General features: G+C 52.7%; 3 protein-coding genes across 6 annotated transcripts; 2 read left to right on the top strand and 1 right to left on the bottom strand.

The window, feature by feature from the left end:
- Nucleotides 1-4319: 4319 nt before the first annotated feature.
- On the top strand, nt 4320-8982 carry SDR39U1 (short chain dehydrogenase/reductase family 39U member 1). The gene is made up of 4 exons (XM_082836316.1): nt 4320-4396; nt 4771-4892; nt 5647-5790; nt 6065-8982. The coding sequence occupies exons 2-4, from the start codon at nt 4826-4828 to the stop codon at nt 6475-6477; spliced, it is 624 nt and encodes a 207-aa protein (XP_082692442.1). The 5' UTR covers nt 4320-4396; nt 4771-4825; the 3' UTR covers nt 6478-8982.
- A 103-nt stretch (nt 8983-9085) lies between these two features.
- KHNYN (KH and NYN domain containing) lies at nt 9086-16702 on the bottom strand. Of its 4 annotated transcripts, none has more exons than XM_082849535.1 (8): nt 16649-16702; nt 15630-15850; nt 13691-14811; nt 13402-13532; nt 13221-13317; nt 10497-10604; nt 10187-10288; nt 9086-9647 (listed from the first exon to the last, which is right to left on the bottom strand). In XM_082849535.1, the coding sequence occupies exons 2-8, from the start codon at nt 15828-15830 to the stop codon at nt 9395-9397; spliced, it is 2013 nt and encodes a 670-aa protein (XP_082705661.1). In that variant the 5' UTR covers nt 15831-15850; nt 16649-16702; the 3' UTR covers nt 9086-9394. The 4 variants fall into 4 exon arrangements, with proteins under 4 accessions (XP_082705661.1, XP_082705660.1, XP_082705659.1 ...); XM_082849534.1 differs by having other exon boundaries at nt 16514-16696; XM_082849533.1 differs by lacking the exon at nt 16649-16702 and adding an exon at nt 16271-16314.
- A 1008-nt stretch (nt 16703-17710) lies between these two features.
- Nucleotides 17711-18960, top strand: CBLN3 (cerebellin 3 precursor; the record flags this gene model as incomplete). Its single annotated transcript, XM_082840332.1, has 3 exons — nt 17711-18010; nt 18304-18423; nt 18763-18960. 3 exons carry the CDS (start codon nt 17711-17713, stop codon nt 18958-18960), a joined length of 618 nt encoding a protein of 205 aa, XP_082696458.1.
- Between the last annotated feature and the right edge of the window lie 1853 nt (nt 18961-20813).

A 20813-nucleotide genomic window follows, 5' to 3' on the forward strand; every position in this document is an offset into this window, starting at 1 on the left:
ATTTTTTCATTGTTTATCTGATATTCAGATTTAACTAGAGGTCCTGTATTTTATCTGAAATTCACCCCCAGTTGAGAATTACTGTCTTAAAGGAAAAATGATTTGATAAATTGGATTACAAGAAGGACTTCTCACCAAAAGACATCTTTAAGAGAGTGAAAATGCAAGCCACCCCATGGAGGAAGATCCTTACAGCACATATGCCAACAAAGGGCTCACATGCAGAATCTATACATAATGCCTGTCGATCAATAAGAAAAAAAATAAGACAACCCTAAAGAAACACTGACAAGAGACTTGAACAGGAAATTCACAAAATAAGATATTCATCCAAATGGCCAATAAACATATGAAAGGTACCCAACCTTATTAGTAATCAGGAAAATACAAATTTAAACTACAATGCAACCGGGACTTCCCTGGTGGGACAGTGGTTAAGAATCCGCCTGCCAATGCAGGGGACACGGGTCCGAGCCCTGGTCCGGGAAGATCCCACATGCCGCGGAGCAACTAAGCTCCATGCGCCACAACTACTGAGCCCGCGCACCACAACTACTGAAGCCTGGGCGCCTAGAGCCCGTGCTCCACAACAAGAGAAGCCACCACAGTGAGAAGCCTGCGCACCGCAATGAAAAGTAGCCCCCGCTCACGGCAGCTAGAGAAAGCCTGCGCACAGCAATGAAGACCCAACGCAGCCAAAAATAAAATAAATAAAAATTAATTAATTTTTTTGAAAAGTCTATGGGTTCAAGTCCCAATCTAGGTTTTGGCCAGGTTCGAGTCCCAGCACGTGGGTTCAAGTCCCAAGTTCACTTCTATCTCCACAAACTCTGGGGTCTAAGGAGACTATGTTAAAAAGGGGAACCAGAGGGGTTCTAGGCTCCTTTATCTGTTGGATCTCCATGTTAGGATCTTGGTTGATTGGTTGATTGGTTGGTTGGTCCTATCATACTTTAATTAGAAACTATGTGAAATGATGATGTGAATAGCATTTAGCAAATTACATGCCAGAGCCTGAAAGAAGTTGTAAAAATCTGCCCAAGCAAAATGAAGCAGGGGGCATTCACACAGAGCTGGCATAGGGGAAGGTGCAGAGTTGCCAGCAAACCCCTCATCCTGCCCTGCCCCAGCCCACGCTGAGAGGAAGATCCCTCCCTGAGTCCTGGCTTCCTGTCCCGCCCCACAGTGATGGCCTGACCACCCAGAGGGACTGTGCTCAACTCCTTTTGCTGTTTCAGGAAACTGTCCCATTTCAATGAAATGGGAAACTGTCCCATTTCAATGAAAGAAGTCCTTGCGATTGCTATAGACTCAGGAGGAACCCTTGTCTTCCTGAAGGGCACCAGCTGCACTTGGCCCTACACCCAGATGTGCAGACAGAAATTTCTCAGGTCTTGTTGCCTGGCTCGGATTTGAACGTTTTAACTGCCAAAGTGTCAGATGGGGGCTTCCCTGCTGGCGCAGTGGTTGAGAAGTCCGCCTGTCGATGCAGGGGACACGGGTTTGTGCCCCGGTCCGGGAAGATCCCACATGCCGCGGAGCGGCTGGGCCCGTGAGCCATGGCCGCTAAGCCTGCATGTCCGGAGCCTGTGCTCCGCAACCGGAGAGGCCACGACAGCGAGAGGCCCGCGTACCGCAAAAAAAAAAAAAAAAAAAAAAACAAAAACACCCCAAAGTGTAAGATGGACTTTGAGATCTGCGAACGGTTTAACTTAACTAGATTAGTTGTCAAAGGAGAGGCTGAGGAGGAGGGAGAAGCTGACCCACCCATCTCCAGAACCCCAGAGCAAAAAGACTCTAAGGCATTACAAACCTGCTCTCCATCAGCCTCCCAGGGGAGGAGGAGTGGTTGCTGGGATCAGAGCGCTGTCCCTATGTATGTTCCCTCTTACAAGGGGCACAAAGCTCTGGAAGGGATTCCCACCTCACTTCCATGAGGATACTGATGGACCTCCACCCTCCTGAATCTGTGGTCTAAAGGCATCTGATTTAGCAGACTCTCCTCCCCCTCTCCCCACAACTCCCCACCCCCGCACTGTCCCAGGTATTGTCTCCTGTCAACCAGGCCTCTGGGTTACAAAGACTGACTGACAAAGCACAAGACAGCCTCAGTCCCAAAGCACACTTTGTTTTTGGTCTCTGGAGAGTTCTTTTATTTTCTAGCTAACTCGACAATGCATTTAAGTGAAGATGTGTTCAATTCTATCCAGCATATCCATTTGTAACGGGAGTGTTTCAGCATACATATGCCACAAAGTGTTCCTCCCACATATTTCTTTATATATATATATTTTAAAATATTTATTTATTTGGCTGCGCTGGGTCTGAGTTGCGGCATGTGGGATCTTCGTTGCTGTGTGCAGTATCTTCGTTGAGGCATGCGGGATCTTTAGTAGCAGCATGCAGATTCTTTATTTGCGGCATGCTAACTCTTAGTTGCAGCATGCATGTGGGATCTAGTTCCCTAACCAGGGATCAAACCCAGGCCCCCTGCACTGGGAGCACAGAGTGTTAACCACTGGACCACCAGGGAATTTTCCCCACATAGTTTTAAAAGACCATTCCACTTGCAGTGTGTGGAACAGTTTGGAGAGAGAAAAACATGCTGAAGCAGAAATCTATTAAAGAGACTACTGCAGAAAATAGACCAAAGAGGATAATAACTTGAAGAACAGTGATGGTGGCAGAGATAGAAATACATGGATCTGGGAGATATTTAGTAAGTAAAATCAAAAGTGTTTTAGATATCCAAGAAGATATATCCAGTGGGAAGTTTTTATAGGATTCAGGAGCTCTGAGGCTCTCCTATAGTTCATAGGCGATTCGGGAAGTCTTCTTTGAAAAAACTGGTAACCGAATTCACCGAGGTAGATTCTTGGGGGAAAGTGCACAATGGGAAGAAAGGAAGATCCGTAGGACCCAGCTTTGAGGAATATCAACATTGTAAGACCTTAGAGGAGGTGGAGCAAACAACACAGACTGAATAAAGTTGGGCGAAAGACCCAGAAGAGAGTGGCTTTCCTTGAGGCCGAGAAAAGAGCATTTCCAAAGGGAGGGAGGAGTCAGCAAGTGTCCAGTGATACAGAGGTCAAGAAAAACGACTGAAAACTAGGCGTTAGGTTTGGTGACACGTGGGAAATTAGTGATATTGGCGAGAGGCGCAATGAATGATAAAGGCAAAGCCAGATGGATGTGAAGTAGAAGCAGAAAACGGACACCACTCTTTTAAGAAGTTTGGCTATGAAGGTGAAGAGAAAGATAGGACATTAGCGGAGGAAGAGGGCTGGAGAAGGGTTATTTTAAGTCGAGGGGAACTTGAGAACGTTTAAATGCCGACAGGAAGGAGCCGGAACAGGGAGAAGAAAAGGTGAAATAATAGGCCGGGTAGAGAGAAATCCATTGTACCTCTGGACGGATTCTGTTGTACTACGTATCCACCAAACTGAAGTGACAGCCATAATTCGGAGGACTGAGCAGCTTCGGGCTTTAGGTCAAAGGTTTTTTCTACACTAAAACCTTCCCTCTTCCGCCTCCTCCCCTTCTTTCCCCGCCCCCTCAGTCTATTTCCCCACCCCCCGGCCTCCTTGCTAAGATCCCCGCCTCTCCTTGCAGTGAAATATACAGTCTTCACTACGAATTCTTCCGGGTCGCCAGGCAGGACCACGCCCAGTCCTACCCGCCCCACAAGTGGAGGGCGCTTCCCGAAAGACGCATGCGCAGAAAGGCTGCAGTCGTCCTAGAGGTGGACTCTAAATCTTGCGCAGGCGCGTTAGGTCCTTGTCGCTATGAGGGTTCTTGTGGGTGAGGGAGGGCAGGAAGGGGGAGTGGGAGGAGGCCGGTTTATACGAAGAAAACATAGCCAGAAATTGAGGGCTAGGAGGCCGTTTCTGAGAGAGGGCACCGTCTCGTGCACAGGCAACCTGGCCTTGGCCTCAGAGCCCTAGAAGCCGAATCTCCCTAAACTCTGTGACCTGTGTCACCTCTGCATCGCGGGGAGGGGGCGAGGAGGGGAGAAGTCTGGCGTCAGATGGGAGGGCACCGGAAGAGGGGGCCACGTGGGGACGGAAGGCGCCCCCGGGAGGATAAACACCTCTCATTTTCTGATCAGGTGGCGGAACGGGCTTCGTTGGGACAGCCCTAACCCAGCTGCTGAAGGCCAGGGGCCACGAAGTGACGCTGGTCTCCCGAAAGCCAGGGGCCGGTCGGATCACGTGGGTATGTCCAAATTCTGGAAGCATGGGGGGGTGGGGGGTGGGGCCTAGTTTGGTGGCGCAGGGCGAGGGCTCGCGGGCACTGTGTGCTTTCTCCAACAGGATGAGCTCGCTACGTCGGGGCTGCCCCGCTGCGATGCCGCCGTCAATCTGGCGGGAGAGAACATCCTCAACCCTCTCCGCAGGTCAGCCGGGCCCTGAAGCTGACATCCTTCAGAGCAGAGGGAGGAGAGGGCCGACTCTGAGGATTACTGTGAGCTGTGGAGAATGGGACTGCCAGATTGAGAACTCAGCCCGTGTACCGGACTGCTCGTTCCCCCACCCCCACTCCTCCACAGCCACTTGCCCTTCTTCCCGCTCAGCTGGTGGACCTTGCTCCCCAGTCAGGATGCCCAAAGTAGATGTGCCTTTTCCTTCTACAGAAGAGATGGACCATTCCTCTAAGCTGCAATGCCGGGTTTTATTAGAAACGGATATGGATGGGCCCCAGGGAAAGAGAGGAAAGGAAGGGTATGTACATGTATTTAGTGGCATTTTATTTCCCCTGTTTCTCCTGCAGGTGGAATGAAGCCTTCCAAAAAGAGGTTCTCAGCAGCCGCCTGGAGACCACCCAAATGCTGGCTAGAGCCATTGCCAAAGCCCCACAATCCCCCCAGGTCTGGGTCTTAGTCACAGGTGTAGGTATGTCCCACACCACTAACCCTTAGACTAGCCAGGGAAAGGAGGGAGCACAGTGAGGAGCAGCTCAGGCCCCAGAGTGCTGGTCTTTTCCAAGCACGGGATCTACCTAGGCCCTCATTCCATGCATATTTCTCCTGACTTTTGTATACTTTCACTGAGAAATGGGGACCTCAGAGAAAGTGAAGGGAGTGGCACTGCTCCCAGTGCCAGGGAAAGTCCCACCTACTTCCAGGTCCCTTATTTCTTATAGCAGTTCTTTAGGAACAGAATTCTTGATTCTTGTATTTTACCTTTGGGACCAAATAACAAATACACACACACACACACTAGCCACTATTCTAAGTGATTTGCACATATTACATTTAATCCTTACAAGAAACCTATGCAGTAGGTACTATTATTCCCATTTTAAAGATGCAAAAATTCTGCACAGAGAGGTTATGTAACTTGCCTTTAGTCAGAGTTAATAAATGGTGGAGCTGAGATTAAAACTCAGGCAGTCTGGCACCCAAGTCTTTATTCTTAGCTTCTCACTCTAGCACCTCAGCTTAACCCCATAACGAAAGATAAGAATGACTCCAGGGCCAGAACAGGTCAGCTCATGGAGAAGATCAAGGGGAAAATATCCATGGCTCTGAGTTCCCGTGGGGAGATCCCAAGGGCCAAGGAGGGTGAGGCCAAGGGGAGCCTTGACTGCAAAGGGCCAGACAGGACCAAGGACACGCAGAGCAAACAAGTGCTGTTCCACTGGCAGCTTACTACCAGCCCAGCCTGACTGCCGAGTACGATGAGGACAGCCCAGGAGGCGATTTTGACTTTTTCTCCAACCTTGTAACCAAATGGGAAGCTGCGGCGAGGCTTCCTGGAGATTCTACACGCCAAGTGGTGGTGCGCTCCGGTGAGAACCAGGGCCCTGGGTATCAGACAGGGTTGGAATGCCTTCTCTGGCCTGGGAGGGTGGGGGGATAAGGGGAGCTGGGCTTACAGAGGATGCCTCCACTTCTAGCTAACCTACAGGTGGGAGGGCGGGACATCCCAAAGAGAGCCACACCCCTTGCCTGCCACAGAGCAGTCAGCATGGGGAAAAGGTGAGGAAGGGGAAGCAGGGAGGAACAGTGGGACTGCCTGGAGGCTAAGGGGCCTTCCTGTACCGTCCTTCTTGCCCGCTCTAGGGGTTGTGCTGGGCCGTGGAGGCGGTGCCATTGGTCACATGCTGCTGCCCTTCCGCCTGGGCCTGGGGGGCCCCATCGGCTCAGGTCACCAGTTCTTCCCCTGGATTCACATCAGAGACTTGGCAGGAATCCTAGCCCACGCCCTTGAAGCAAGCCATGTGCAAGGGGTCCTGAACGGAGTGGCTCCAGCCTCCTCCACTACCAACGCTGAGTTTGCCCGGGCCTTGGGCGCAGCCCTGGGCCGCCCAGCCCTCATCCCTCTCCCCAGCACGGTGGTACAAGCTGTCTTTGGGCGAGAACGTGCCGTCATGCTGCTGGAGGGCCAGAAGGTAGTCCCAAGGCGGACACTGGCTGCTGGCTACCAGTATTCCTTCCCAGAGCTGGGGGCCGCCTTGAAGGAAGTCATAGCCTAGGTGGGGGAGGCTCAAGGAAGGGCCTGAGGCCTGTCCCTCAGCGGGGGCTTTCCTAATGAGAAACTATGAGCTCAGGTTCTCCTCTGCTTGAAACCTGAACCATCTGGTTCTTAGGGAGTCCTCTTTCTTTCTCGTTGTCCTGTTGCCTCACCTTATTTAACTGAGAGACTGTCCACTGTTTCAAGGCTGCAGTCTCATCGAGTTGGGACCTTAACCTCTTCAACTGCTCCTAAATAAATTCCCAAGTTTGGTTTCCCTGCATGTCCTGTTCCTGGCCCATTTCTCCTTTTTGCTGTGTAGAGAATGTTCCGCAGTTTAGGCAATAAAGGTAAATTATCTCACTAGCTTCAGCTCATCTCTTTGGCCTAGGTTCTGAAATTTATTTCAAGGAGTGCCATCCTAGGAGACCCCTTACTTTACATGGGGTTTTGAAAGTTATAATGTGCAACATCTCCCTTCTTGGTCCCTCCATTGCCAAAAGAGTTGGCAACAAATTTGAGGCACGAGGTTATGACAAAGGTAGAGGCAAGAAGAATGGTGATCCATTTCCAGTGGGCTCTGTGGTCACCCTGCATACCTGTTTCACGCAGTGCCATTAGGATGCCAGCAGAGGAAGGGACAAGGTCCAAGTCCAGGACAGCCTTCAGTCTGTCACTGAACAGCAGTGAATTGATAAAGCAATCACACACTGGCCCCAGTTCATCAGGCTGCAGCAGGACAAAGCTGTGCAAAGCTTAGGACTGTCAAAAGATAAGGACTTGCTTCTCATCTGACTGGGACCACTTAAGTCAACCAGGATCCCTAGCACAAAAGGGCAGAAGATACCTCGAGCCCACTGCATACCCACCAGCATTGAAAGTGAAAGATACAAGGAACCTGTCAAAAGTTACAAACTCAATCCTTTCAGGGAAAAAGCGTCCCAAGTATTCATCAAGGAGCCTCCCCCTTTTTCTCGACCCTGGTTTCTGCCACAGTTTGACCAGAAGCAGTTCCCCTAGCCCCCAATTCAGGCCATATTAACCAATCTCCTTTCTTCTGAGGAGACTACGGGTTGTCCTTGAATCACTGTTACCACCCCGACTAGCCTCTCCAACTCGCCTGCCCCCAGCCCAGCTCAGTGCAGTGTAGTGGTGGACCTCACCAATGGGGAGGGGCAAAGACCCTGGGACCCTAGGACCCTCTCCATCATCATTCAGCTCCACATGCTAGTTGCTGATACAAGGATCTGGGGTGATTTCAACTCCCTGTGCCACTCAGGGAAGCCTAAAAAGAGGGCCATGTCCAGGAACTTGCTGCAGGGCCCAGACAGCACAGAATCCAGGAACACCTGTCTCACTTCTTTATCTGGTTTTGGACTCTTTAGGAAGTTGACTGGCTCTATACTGTTCCTGATGGAATGACTGGCCTCAAAGGTAGAAGTAACAGAAAAGCATATTTGGGGATGCACTAAAGGAAGGACTGACTAGTACTGTCCACGGATGGATGTGCTGCCTCGGAGGTAGTAAATTCCCTGGTACAGGAGGATTTCAAGCAGATACAGGACAATGACCTGTAGGAATCAAGGAGGAAAGAGAATGTCCTGAGGTGACAGCAGCTGGTCTGGTGGCCAGTCAAGTACCTTCTGACTCTGATTCTTCAATTTTCGTTTTCCAGATTGGTTCCTCTAGATACAAACTCTGTAAACCCTCCCATCCGCATACACGCACACACAGAGCAGAAGTGGGTCTCGCTTTATGCAACATATATGTTCTGTAAAGAAGATGCTAGGGTCAGGTCACATGAACGTTTTGCTCGCAGAACATGGCTTCACTGGTTTGGTGACCGCTCAACGCTCGAGCAAGTGCATTAACTGGGGACTGCGGACTTTCTGACACATTCGTTCAACTGTAAACAAACACCTGAATGCAACAGGAGAGCTGCCATTGATAGGAAGGAACCCTGAGAGTTTTCTGGTAATGCAAACAGTCACCCCTAATTAACCGTTTTGTAAATGTGGATTTGGCGGGGGAGGGGGGTTGCCCAAAAGGGACGCAGCCATTATAGGGCACATTATACTGAGGATGCAGTGTTAAAACATCTAGGGCACAGGTCCTGGGGACAGAGGACCCTCAGCTCTCTAAAAGTGAGGTTTTGGTTAGGAAGCCTGTGCAACCACAGACAGACACACCTGAGGCTTGGTCCAAGTACCTTTCCTCCAAGGAGCTTTCCTCCACGTTCTCATCTCTCCTCCCAACAGGCTTTTTTACCCCTGACATGTAGGCGGAAGTAAAGACCAAGATCAATCAAGGTCACAGGCAGGCATAGCTGAGACCAGAAGCCAAGTCTCCCTCTGCCTTCTCCACCAGCTCTCCGCTGCCCCACTGTGACCCAAACCCCATAACACTAGCCTTTCCAGGGTCCAGCATTCCCTTTGATGCGCCCAGGAGCCCAGCCAGGCCTGGGACTCGTCCTGTCCTCTGGCCATCAGAGCAGCAGCCAGGAGGAGGAAAGGCTTAGCTTCCTGGCCACCTGTTCTACATTCCCCTCCCACCCACCCTAGCCTCCATCCCCAGCTCAGCGTGGAGGAGGGGCCGACAGTGCCCATCTCCGTGACCCACCCTTCCCAGCAGCCCCCATTCCCTACAGAAACCCTGCATAAAGCAAGGTTAAGAAGTTAAGGCTGAGCAGAACCTCCTGAGAGCTGGTTGAGGTCCTGACTCAAGGTGAGATCAGGTCACCTTACAGACCTGTCCCCAAAGTGCCCCAGGCAAGAGCATTCCCCACACACGAATGCACTTCCTTGGTGCTTCCCTGACACAAAGCACCAACTCAGGGAGAGACTGGGTCCGGGTCTGAGCAGCAGAGGGACCCTCACAGAATGAGCTGAGCTGGATGAGGCTGGAGCTGACGGGGTGGCAGTCACTCAGACAGGTGAGGCTCAAAAGTTGAGACTGAGCAGGGCCTCAGAGAGCTGGTTGATGTCCCGGCAGTACGGCTCCCGCTGCAGGATGAAGTCCACCTTGTGATCCTGGCCCCAAAACACCTCCAGCAGTTGGCGCCGGAGCCGCTCTGTCTCCCGCGTCTTCCGAATGCCACCACTGCCTTTCTCCTCTTCTTTTCTCCCCTGCTGCTGATTACTGTGTTCTGTGAAGCCCCTGGCAGAATGCTGCGCCTTAGAAGACCCCTGTGCCCTGGGAAGAAGCAGAGGGAACAGGAAGAACTGATGAGCATCCTCGAGGGAGGTGAGAGCCCAGTGGGCCTCCCTGCTCTCCACTCCCAGTCAACTGCCCTGCCTACTCTGGGCTCTGGGGAGTGACCCCGAAGTTCCAGAAACTGACCACTGAGGGGCAGTATCAACCCACTTCTGAAGGGAAGATGGCCTGTTCCTTTGGAACCTGGAAGGTGAACCTGCCACTATCTAGTTCTAGTCTAATAAATTAATCACTTTATGTCCAACAGAGGGCATGCTCAATGCAGCTGGCTATAAGTAAAAGCAAGCACCTTCCAAATAACTCCGTCCAACACACTGATTAGGGAAAACAGGAAACAGGAGCTTCCCTCCCAGCCAGGAGGGTCTGAGTCAGGATTCCCTGGGCCAAGCCCAAGGCAACTTGAACTACTACAGAATAAAGCTGGCCCAGATTGAGGTCGTTCTTCCCCCAATTCTCCAGGCCTGCAAGGCTCCTGCAGAGCAAAAGCTAGGGCTGCCTAGGAGAGTCTGAGGCATTACCTGACCGGCTTCTTCAGGAACTCATCCAGTGTAGGGCCATTTCGCCCCAGTGGGTCATCAGGCACCATGAAGAGGTTTCCCACGAAGGTGAAGGGCAGCAGGCTGGATGGGCACAGAGAATGTGTGGTCACAGAGGGGCCTTTGCCCACCTCCCGGACAGTTAAGACCAACACCATCAGAAGCTGCCAGCTACCATCCTTTGCAAAGCAACGTCAGCCCCTTCCCAGAGTCCTCACCCGGTGGCAGAGCAGAGCTGGTTTTAGAGAAAGGTCTGAGTCCGTGCCCTGTGCTCAGGGGAGGGCTCCCTCACCGCTCTCTAATGATTGCCATCCACTTCTCAGACTCCTCTGCCAGGTCCCGGAACTGGTCATTGGAGACAATGATCCCATCGGTCTCTTCAGCCAGCTTCACCATGAACCTGTCACGAAAACCACGGCCGCCATATTGGGACTCTCCAAGATCCCAACCCCAAAGATCGTTATCGACTCCCATGACCCACTTCCGGTGATGGAGTTCTGGCCCCCTCACCTTGATCCAGCCCCCAGGTGACTGACTGCATACAGGTGCCACGGGTTAGAAAGGAAACTCATGAAAGATGAATCCATCGTGGTTCCCCAATAGCATCCCCTCAAGTCACCACAATCCTCCACTCAACACTTTGTGCCTCATTAGCGTGAAACAGAAAGATCTGGCTCTGGCTCTGTCTTCTTCCACCGTGCCCCCATGAATCAGTCACAGATCCATCGTGCTCCTCCTCTGAAAGGCTTTCCACTCTGCTTCCTTCTTTTCCAGTCCCACCATTACCATCTGAGCTACCTGGACATTAAAGCATGGTCCTACTGCATAGGCTCCTGATGAGGGGGTCCCCTGCCCCCAGCCACTTACCACCCTCCAGTCTCTCCTGACCTCCCCCAAGAGAATATGCTCTTCCTACACAAAAGTCTTCCAAACTTGCCCTTTATCTACCGAATATTTCCACATGCCCAGGCCTGGCAGCCAAGGCCATCTAGAACCCAGCTCCAAGCCACTCTTATGGCCTTATCTCACCCCATACTCCCTGCTGTACTCAGCTCCTGCCAAAATCAATGATCAGATTACACCCTGTTCTTCAAACATGCCCCGTGCTGTCCGACTTCCATCTTTCTCAAACTATTCCCTCCATCTGGAAGGTACTTCCCCAACCTCACTGATGAATGGAACCACCAGGGGAACTTTAAAAAAATAAATGCCTGGGCCCCACTTTAGTAATTCTGATTCCACAGGACTGGGGTAGGACTCATGAAGTGAGTCCTTTTTAACAGGTTTAAAACCTAGAGCTCCAACGCATCCCATGTCCTTGTCAATCAATCAACAGAAGCTCTCAAAGCTTTCTCTTCCCACAAAACCCCAGCCAGAAGGGGGATCCCTTTCCTCTCCATTCTGTACTGTTGGTTTACATTTTCTTTGGGCTCTTTGAAGTCGAGAATCAGGTCTTCCCTGATTCCCTGCATTCCTGCTTCCTTCGGCAGGCCACGCACCTAGTACTAAGCAGGCAGTCAGTATTTGAAAAACATTGTGGTATAGAGGGGACTAGTAATCAGGATTCGGTGTGACAGGTGTCTGGTTCTGAGTTTCTGTCTGGGAAACAAATTAAGAAGATGACATAAAAATGTATATGGTATAAGGTACAAAAGGTATTTTCAAGTTAAGCATATTTTACTATTATCACATTACATCATACGTTGTTCCGCAGTATTCAGTAGGCCTGTGCTACGTGCCACTGTGTTTTTCACTGTAACTAGGCAAAATTCCAAATTCATATTGTGCTGTCTGCCTATCAGGACGTACACCACTGTACAGACATGTGCCTTCAAAATTTATTACAACTGACTCAACCTTCAGTTTTAACAGTGTCAGTGCTGGCGTGTAAAGAAGATTCCATAGCGCAGATAACCTGTGAAATCTAGACATAAAACAGAATAGCATCGGGAGAACGTGAACTTTTTGTAGAATACCATTTTCCTGTTAGGGAATAAGAGCTAAGTATTTGAAAAAACAAAATGTATAATCACTTCAGTTTGGAAACTTGTTTTTAATTGAAAATCGAAAATCCTAGAGAATAAAGAACTTGTCACTAGTTTTTTTAAATCGGTTAGTTAGCTTTTAAAATCCGCCCATCTCCCACACTGTGTGCACACTGGGGAGGGAATGTGCCCCGTGTTTTTCAGTTAAACCAGCTAGCAGCTTTAAGTTCTCATTTTCCCTTTGCTACTTCATAGCCTTTGCCAAGAAAATTAACTACTCTGACCCTCCGTCTCCACTTCTGTACAAGAGGTAGGCCCTCTGCCACACTTGATTGGATCCGTGAAAAACTAAGGAACATCACTGCCCTCCTGCCCAGCACCTTGAGTGAGACAAACACATACCTTAGCTTCTTTTGACATTCACAAGGAGGATGAATAAATGGAAGAGGATCTTGAGACAAAGAGATTAATCCACTAAGAGACTCCACAGTCAATGACTGTGCAACCTGGGACTCAAATCCAGACCTGCAAATTCTAAGACCAGTGATCTTTCACTGTCTTTTATTATACCATGTTTTGTACAGTCTTACTATGCATGGAATGTTTCTTCATTTATCGTTATTTTGAACATTGATTCTGGTTTTTCCAGAAGGTTGGGGAATTTCTCTATGTGTTTGGACATCTAGGTTGTAAGAGGCATTTGTCAGCTATTCACGTCATTGGCTTTCCCATCTTTCCATTAAACCAGTATTTTCTAGACAGTAAGGCACTGTATAAATATGAGGCATCCTTTAGTTTGATGAGTGAAAAGTGAAGGATGAGTGGACAAACAGAGCTGTCCACCATCCATCTCATCCTGCCTGCGGGGCAGGTTTACCTCCCCAGTCATAGGGGCACACGGAGGAGAACTGACCCTTGTCCCACGACTCAGGCTTACAGACAGTGTGAAGGGTCAGGAGCTTCTGTCTCTCCCTCAGTCTCCCACTTGGCTCCTTGAATGTCCAGCCTGTGACCAAGAAAGAAGCAAGTACCTGTCGTCATAGGAAGAGATCCTCTTGCCATCCAAGACCCGGGAGGGAGTGAGGGAGAGCAGGCTGAGGGAATACAGCTTGTGCAGGAAGTGACCCTCTAGAGAAAGAGGAGCACAATGGGGTTATCCTCAAGGTGGAAGCAGGGCCCATCCCCGGACACAAAAGACCAGTCCCAACTCACCTCTGACCTTGGAGTCCCTACTGAAACGCCACTGAGGCACAAAGACAGTTATGTCGCGGTGGCCACGGTCCCAGAAGTACTGCACAGCAATGGCAATGCCCCGGCTGGAGAAGTAGTGCTGGAGGCCATGCCTGCAGTGGAAAGGGGTCAGCATTCTGGGACCCCCAGGGGGGCCTGGCAGCCTGGCTGTACTGCCCCCCACTTCGCACATATCCCCAAGGTGAATGCAACTGCCCATCTCGTCATCTCATCCCCCTCCCCAGGACGCTCAGCCCCACCAGGTACTCACACCATGGCCACGTTGCTGCCATCGATGACAATATGGCGGAGGTCTGGCTTGCCTGGCACATTGGCAAGGCACAGGGTGAAAGGGTCCTGGAGGGCCTCCTGGAAACGCTGTGTGCCAGTCACCAAATTACCCCCCCGGGTGCCTCGTTTCCACGGAGACCCCCGACCTCGAGCCACGACCTGCTGCTTGTCTGCCCTGTCTCCTCTGTCCCCTCGATCTCCGCAGTGCCAAGGGGGTTCAGGCGCCGGTGGGGGGCTGGGCACTCTTGGAGGTGAGGCTTCCCCATTATGGAGCCGCTGCAGGAGGGAGGCTCCCCGGGGCGGGGCTGCCTTCTGACAGGGGCCCTGGGTGCCAGGAGGCGCGCCCTGGACCCAGAACCTTCCTCTTTCCTGAGGCACCCCCTCCTTCCCCAGGGCCTTCCCTTTCAGAGGCACTGCCTGCCCTGCCTCTCCTCCTCCTGACTGTGGCCTGAAGGCCACTTGTCTCTCCGAGGCCTCTTCCCCGGGCCACTCCTTCCACCCCAAATCCATCTCCCTGGGACCACCGTGCTTTGTCCCCTCCTTCTCCATAGCACATCTCTCTCCCCTTGACTCCTGCCACCCTGCAGGTCCTGTGTCCAGAGACTCCCTGCTGTCACTCAGGGGACTCCTGACTCCCTGGTGCTGAGCACCCAGCAGACCTGGGCTCCCCCACTCCCAGGACGGGAATGCTTGGGGCCCCTGCCCCCTGGATGCCTCTTGCACCAGGCTCAGCAGTTCTTCCTGGACAGCAAGGGGCAGCTGCAGCAGGGCCTCTGTGTGGGCATCCCCCCGGGACTGCAGCAGAGAAGAGAATTCTCTCAGCACTCCAGCACACTGAGAGGCTCCAGGGGATGGCCCCAGCCGAAAGTCCCAGCTCAGCCGCTCCACAAGGTCCTCCACTCGGCTCTGGACCATGACAAAGGCCTCGGTCAGGCCGCTGACCATCAGCGAGCCGGGCGCCCCCGGCACCAGGTGGGCTGATGTGCTCCAAGTCAGGCAATCAAGGAAGAAGCCCTGGGCTCCCAGAAAGATGCAGTGCAGTTTGGGTGGGTAATGAATTTCATTCTGTAGCTCTGGGCTGCAGAGACCCTTCAGGTACTCCTGGGGGAAAACGTGGGGAGGGGAGGTAGGAAAAAAAAAAAAGAGACTGCTGGAATCCTAAGTGGCCCAATAGCTCCTTCGGGGCCGCTGCTCTCCTCTGAGCTCCAGGATGCCTGAGGAGAGCTATGGAGCCCTACAGATCCTGAAAAACGTGGTGGTTAAGAAGGGAGCGAGAAACTCACTTCTTTGCCTTTTCAGTTGACAGCCTGTGGCTGAATTTCCATTTAGAACTTGCCTCAACTTAAGAAACTGTTATAATTAATTGGTTAAAAGGCTGTCTCTTCTAAACATTTATGTGTGTGTATGCGTGTTGTGTATTTCCATCATAACAATCATCATTGACAACTTTTACCGAACTCACGCTTTACATGCTTTATCTAAGTCACAATAAGTTCAGTGAGGTGGGTACTGTTATTATTCACATTTTATAGATAAGGAAACAAACTAGGACCACAAGGATGGTATTTGGTCGTGCCTTACTGTAAGTCCTGACTAACTCCAAAGGAATCAGTGTGGCCTCCCACCCCACAGTGAATTCCTTGGTGGGGCCTGCCTGCCCAACCAAATTATCTCTTCTCCCCCAAAGAGTAAAAACTGATTTGAACTGAGTCACTAATCTCCAAGCCCTGGCAGAATCTGGGTCATCGCAGCAGAAATGAAACCAAAACTCTTGACAAATAGAGAGTCTGGAAGTTCCTCAAAGCTCAGGGCCAGTGAGACAAGCAAAGAGTGGAGATCCTCCCCAGCCCCTCCTCTCTTCTGCCTCCTCGGGGGAGGGAGTCATTGTTTTCCCAGAAGGGTCAGGGAGAGGTGTTCACCTTGGCTCTGCTGGCGTTCTCCTTGGGGCCCTCCAGCTGCAGCCAGATGTGAGGGTTCTCAGGACAGTCCTTTGGGAGGACGCTCATCCCCACCCTGAAGATGCGCTCCACATAGGGTTGCTGTTCCCGCACCTTGTCCTCAGCCTCCGCAGACACCGCAAAACGGTCAGGGGACGGGGAGCCAGCCCCCCAGGTAGGCATGGCTCCTTGGCCGCCCAGCCCTGGAAGGAGGGAAAGCAGCTCAGAGCCTCAATGTCCCCTCAACCCAAATTTGGTCTCCTGGCCTACACCAGCTATCAACAGGTCGCACCTAGTTACCAAACTGGTAAACCCAAGAGGTAACCAGCACTTCGGTCCAGCCTGGGGATAGGGAGGGAATGTCAGATTATCTGGACACAAGGGCCTTCTCTCCGGAGACAAGTCATAGATAAACAAGGAAGGCTGTCTCTCTGGGATGGGTGTGTGGCCTTTGGAAAATGACCACAGCCCTGAGCAGGAAGCGGGGGCGGGGCGGCGGGGGTGGGGGGAGATCCAGCTGGGTCTGGAGGCCAGAAGGAGGGGACAGGTGACGAAAGAGTCCCTCTCCTTCGGGTCTCTGCAATCTCCGGGTCCAAGACGGCCTCTTAAAGGTGAATCCTCACCAGGGCTTGAACTGCGCTGTCCTCTGGGTCCCTTGTCAGCCATTTCCAAGGTTCTAGCCACTCCCACCCCTCCCCCTTCCTCCGCAGTCTGCTGCACCCCTCGGTCGGGCCACGAGCCCCACGCGGGGCCCAGGGGTCGGACCGGGCCCCGCCCATAGCCGCTGGCGGCTGCCGCCCTCCGACTGCGCTCTGCACTGCCGCCTCTGGCTCCCGCGGCCCGGGCGCGGGGGAGAGCGCGCCTACCCGCCTCGCCGCCCGCTGCGGCCTCAGTCCCGCCGGCGCCGCTCGGTGCCCGCCGGCCCCAGCTTCGCCCGCGCCCCCGGCCCAGGGAAGAAGGGCGGGGGGCCCGACTCTGGGCGGGCCTTCCCGATTCCTCACCCAACGGGGACCTCTCTTCCCCACATCACGAACAGTTTTTTGAGTCACTTCCTGGCCGGGGGCGGAGTCAGCTGGGCCCCTCCCGGGGCTGGGCCTGCACCGAGCCCCGGCGCGCGCCCGCCCCCGCCAGCTGCAGGCTGCTCTCCGCCGGCGGCCGGAGCCTCGGCCCGGGCCCAGGCCCCAGCCGGATCCCCGCCCCCGGCCCCGCCCACAGCCTACTCGTCCCCACCCCCCCGGCCCCCCCTCTCGCCCGCTCTTGCTCCAAGCCTGCGGGTCACGTCTCCGCGCTCTTCTGAGTTTTAAATCGCTCCACGCAGTTGTTTCTCAGGAATGAGGAACCACTTCATGGAGAGATGGAGGTGAAGAGCGCCTTAAACGGACTAATGCAGTCCCTTCGGATGAAGATATAGAAGACCAAGGAAAGAAAGAGACGGGCCCAGGGTCACAGGACAGTGACACTGTTGGGCCAAGCACTTTCCACCAAAACAATTGCAGGGAAAACACAAAGACACTCCCTTTTTTCCAACGGTGGAAAAGATGCTGCTAAGAGGGCTGCTGACTTGCGACGGATTTTGAAGAGGGGAGGAGTGAGGGGAGGAGCTGTAGGAGCTGTCTCACACATACGCACACACTCACACACATACACATACAAGAATTCACAGTCTCACACAGACACCCATGTTCTCTGTCGTCCCAGTTCCAGCCTTCAGTGCTCTCGGGAGGGGCTGCCCTGGGGTTTTGGCTGTAGCCCTCCCGTATGGCTGCCTCATTTCTCCTCTCCCTCCCAGAGCCCAGCTGCTGTCATTTTGTGCCCTGCCGAGGAGGCAGGAACTGCAGTGACAGCAGGAGTAGGAGGCAGGAACTGCAGTGACAGCAGGAGTGAGAGGCAGGACAGAGTCGTGGGGCACAGAGAGGGATGGAGAGGGAGATGCCAAGACCAGGTGACCATGAGTCCCAGAGAGGACTGAGAAGCAGCGTGAGGGGTGGTGAGAGCCTGGAGGAGAGGTGGACAAAACCAAGGAGCAAACAGAGAAGGCTTGTGGGTCACAGAGCCACTCAACCATGCTGGGAGCAAAGCGACACTGGCCACCAGGTCCCTCACTCAGCCCCTGGCTGACCTTGGCCCTGACACTTACGGCCCTGAGGACAGGGTGGGCCCAGGAGGGGACAGAGCCAGTCCTCCTGGAAGGTGAGTGCCTGGTGGTCTGTGAGCCCAGCCGAGCTGCTGCAGGGGGGCCAGGGGGAGCAGCCCTGGGAGAGGCACCCCCTGGAAGAGTGGCATTTGCTGCAGTCCGAAGCCACCACCACGAGCCAGCAGGAGAGATCGGCAATGGCACCAGTGGAGCCATATACTTCGACCAGGTAATCCCTCTACCCTGCAAAGACCTGGAATCACTGTCCAAACCCACTCTGCTGCTAAGGAAACAGCCCTGCTGTGGCCAATTGCCCCCAAGCCTTCTGCCCGTCTCCCTTCCCTTCATTCCCACCACACCCTCCTTGCCCTTTCTCACCATTGCTTTTGAATCCGTGCATTCCTCCTGTTTGGTCTACTTGCCACCCCTTCCTTTCCTTACTCACTGCCCCTTCCCCCCAATCCTGGTTTCCCCGAGCCCCAGGCATCCCCAAGCCCCACTCAGTAGGGTCGCTTCTCACAGGTCCTGGTGAACGAGGGCGGTGGCTTTGACCGGGCCTCAGGCTCCTTCGTGGCCCCTGTCCGGGGCGTCTACAGCTTCCGGTTCCATGTGGTGAAGGTGTACAACCGCCAGACTGTCCAGGTGACCTGAACCCTAGGCCCTGTCCCATCCCCGGCTCAGGAGGGGAAGGGAAGGGGGAAATAAGTGGAGCCCAGGGGATCCGCAGGCAGACCTCCATTGGCCTGCATCCTGGGGGGCCAGGAGCAAGGCGGGAAAGGGCCCGCCTAGCAGAGACTGTGAAGGAGGCACAGAGTCCAACACCGGCCACCTCTCAGCCCTCCCAGGAGGGTGCTCTGAGCCTCAGGTTCCCAGGTTCCAGAGTGTCCCTCTGGGGCTGCAGAGAAGGAAGGAAGCCCTCAGGAAAGTGGGGGTCCCGGGACAAGGACTAAGGAGAGGTACTAACTGGGCTCCCCTCCCCAGGTAAGCCTGATGCTGAACACATGGCCTGTCATCTCGGCCTTTGCCAACGACCCAGACGTGACCCGGGAGGCAGCCACCAGCTCTGTGCTACTGCCCCTGGACCCTGGGGACCGGGTATCTCTGCGCCTGCGTCGAGGGAACCTGCTGGGTGGCTGGAAATATTCAAGCTTCTCTGGCTTCCTCATTTTCCCACTCTGAGGACTCAAGCCTTTCAAGGAAGGAAATCTAGCCCCTGACCCCTGCCCTCTGCCCTCTCCTGCCCCAGAAGTAGCATCTTCAGGGCAGGAGAGAGACTCCCTCTGGCTGCCTTTATTATTCCACGTCCTTGCATGGGACCCTGTACCAAACATCCAAGGTGAAGAGTAGAGCTCTGGTGTCTCGGGACCTGCCCCTCTTAACCTGCCCCTCACAGTTGCCTCTCACTGCATCTCTTTCTGCCTGCAGCCCTAGGATCAGGGCAGGGTTTGGCAGGTAGGGAGGCCTGTGCTACTTTGCAGACTCTGCTCCTCCTGTCCCCCCAACTCCAACCCAGCTTCCTGCTCAGTGCTATTGGGGAACAGGTGGTATAGGTGAGCCTGACAGTCCCCTACAGGGGACCAGATGGACCAGCCTCAGCATACCCAGCAGGCTCCTTCCTGTGAGGAGTGCCAGCATCACAGATCTCGGCCAGCACAGTCAGAAGCTGAGCCAGCACTGTGTGGACTAGAGCAGGAGGGAGACTCAGCCAGTAGCAGAACTGTGGGGAGGGCCACAGAGCAGCCCAGAGCCTGGGCTGGTGCGGCAGGAAGGGGGCATGCACCCAGCCTGAACACAGTATACATTTTTCACGTACATTGGGGCAGCCAGCCGACGGTGAACCCGGCATCTATTTGTGGAAGATCCCAGATGGACTCTGGCCCTCATCTCCCCACCCAAGACATGGGTGTGTATGTTTGCTTTGGCCGAAAGTGGGTATACAAAGGTTCCTTTGGCAGCTGGAGGTGGAGGTAGGTCACATGTGGGCAATTGTAGATCTCCAGGCATGGAACACATCAATGACCGTGGCCCCCTCCTAGAACTGCTCCACCTTTGTAGTCTCAAGTTCAATCACTTCATGCTCTGACCACCACCTCCTTCCTCCCAGCTCTCTCAGGGACCTTCACTGTACCTGTCCCACACTATCCCACAACCTCTCTTCTTTCTCTTGATTTGTGCTGTCTTATCCTCCTCCTTAAGATTCCTTGGATTCCATAATTCATCCTTTCAACCACTCTCCTGCCAGTATTATAAACTGTGTCTCACCTCTCTGTCCCATTGGCCCAGCATGGATGAATCTATCAATAAAGTAATTAGAGAATGATGCTCAGTGAGACCCTACAGGATCACTAAAGAGAGAACACGGCATTACAACTGGGTTCAGGGGTTACAGGATACAAGCAGGTATGCTGTAGGGAAAATAAATGTAAAACTGTATGTCAGAGTCAAATAAAAAAGGATTTGGTAGTGCCTGAGTTAAATAGGAAATACCAATTGTGAATTTGTGGTTTTCAAAAGAAATAACTTTTTCAAATTTTGTCACTAAAGCGGCATAGAAACAACATCAGGAAAAAATCTGATATGCATTCTTAGCACCCGAAGCTTTGCCTCAGATATTATTCTCCTTTAAAAGGACCCAAGGTCCCTTGGAGAATAGCTCCATGTCATAAATAACTCTAGGCCTGGAACCTATTGGTGAAGACAAAAAGCAAAGGTGCTTTCTTAAATGTAGGGTAGAGCTGAGAAGGCAAAGGAACCAATCTTAATAGGCTTCCACAAATTGACGTTCTGTGACAATGTGATAATCAAAAGGAAAATAATATTGTTAATTGGAACAAGGTGAATTTTTAAAATCCACAACTCTGTTGTGATTTTCAAAAAGGAAGAAATAACTATACAATGTACAAAAATGTAGTTAGTCTACTGAGCGAAGAAGTATGACTATAATAGGATATTTTTAGTTAATTTTGACAAGTAGAAGAGTATAAGTAGAGCAGATATTATATCTATTCATAAGGTGCATTTATTTTTCTTTA

Source organism: Leucopleurus acutus (assembly GCF_964270905.1).
Source record: "Leucopleurus acutus genome assembly, chromosome: 1".
In the NCBI taxonomy this organism is placed as follows: Eukaryota; Metazoa; Chordata; class Mammalia; order Artiodactyla; family Delphinidae; genus Leucopleurus; species Leucopleurus acutus.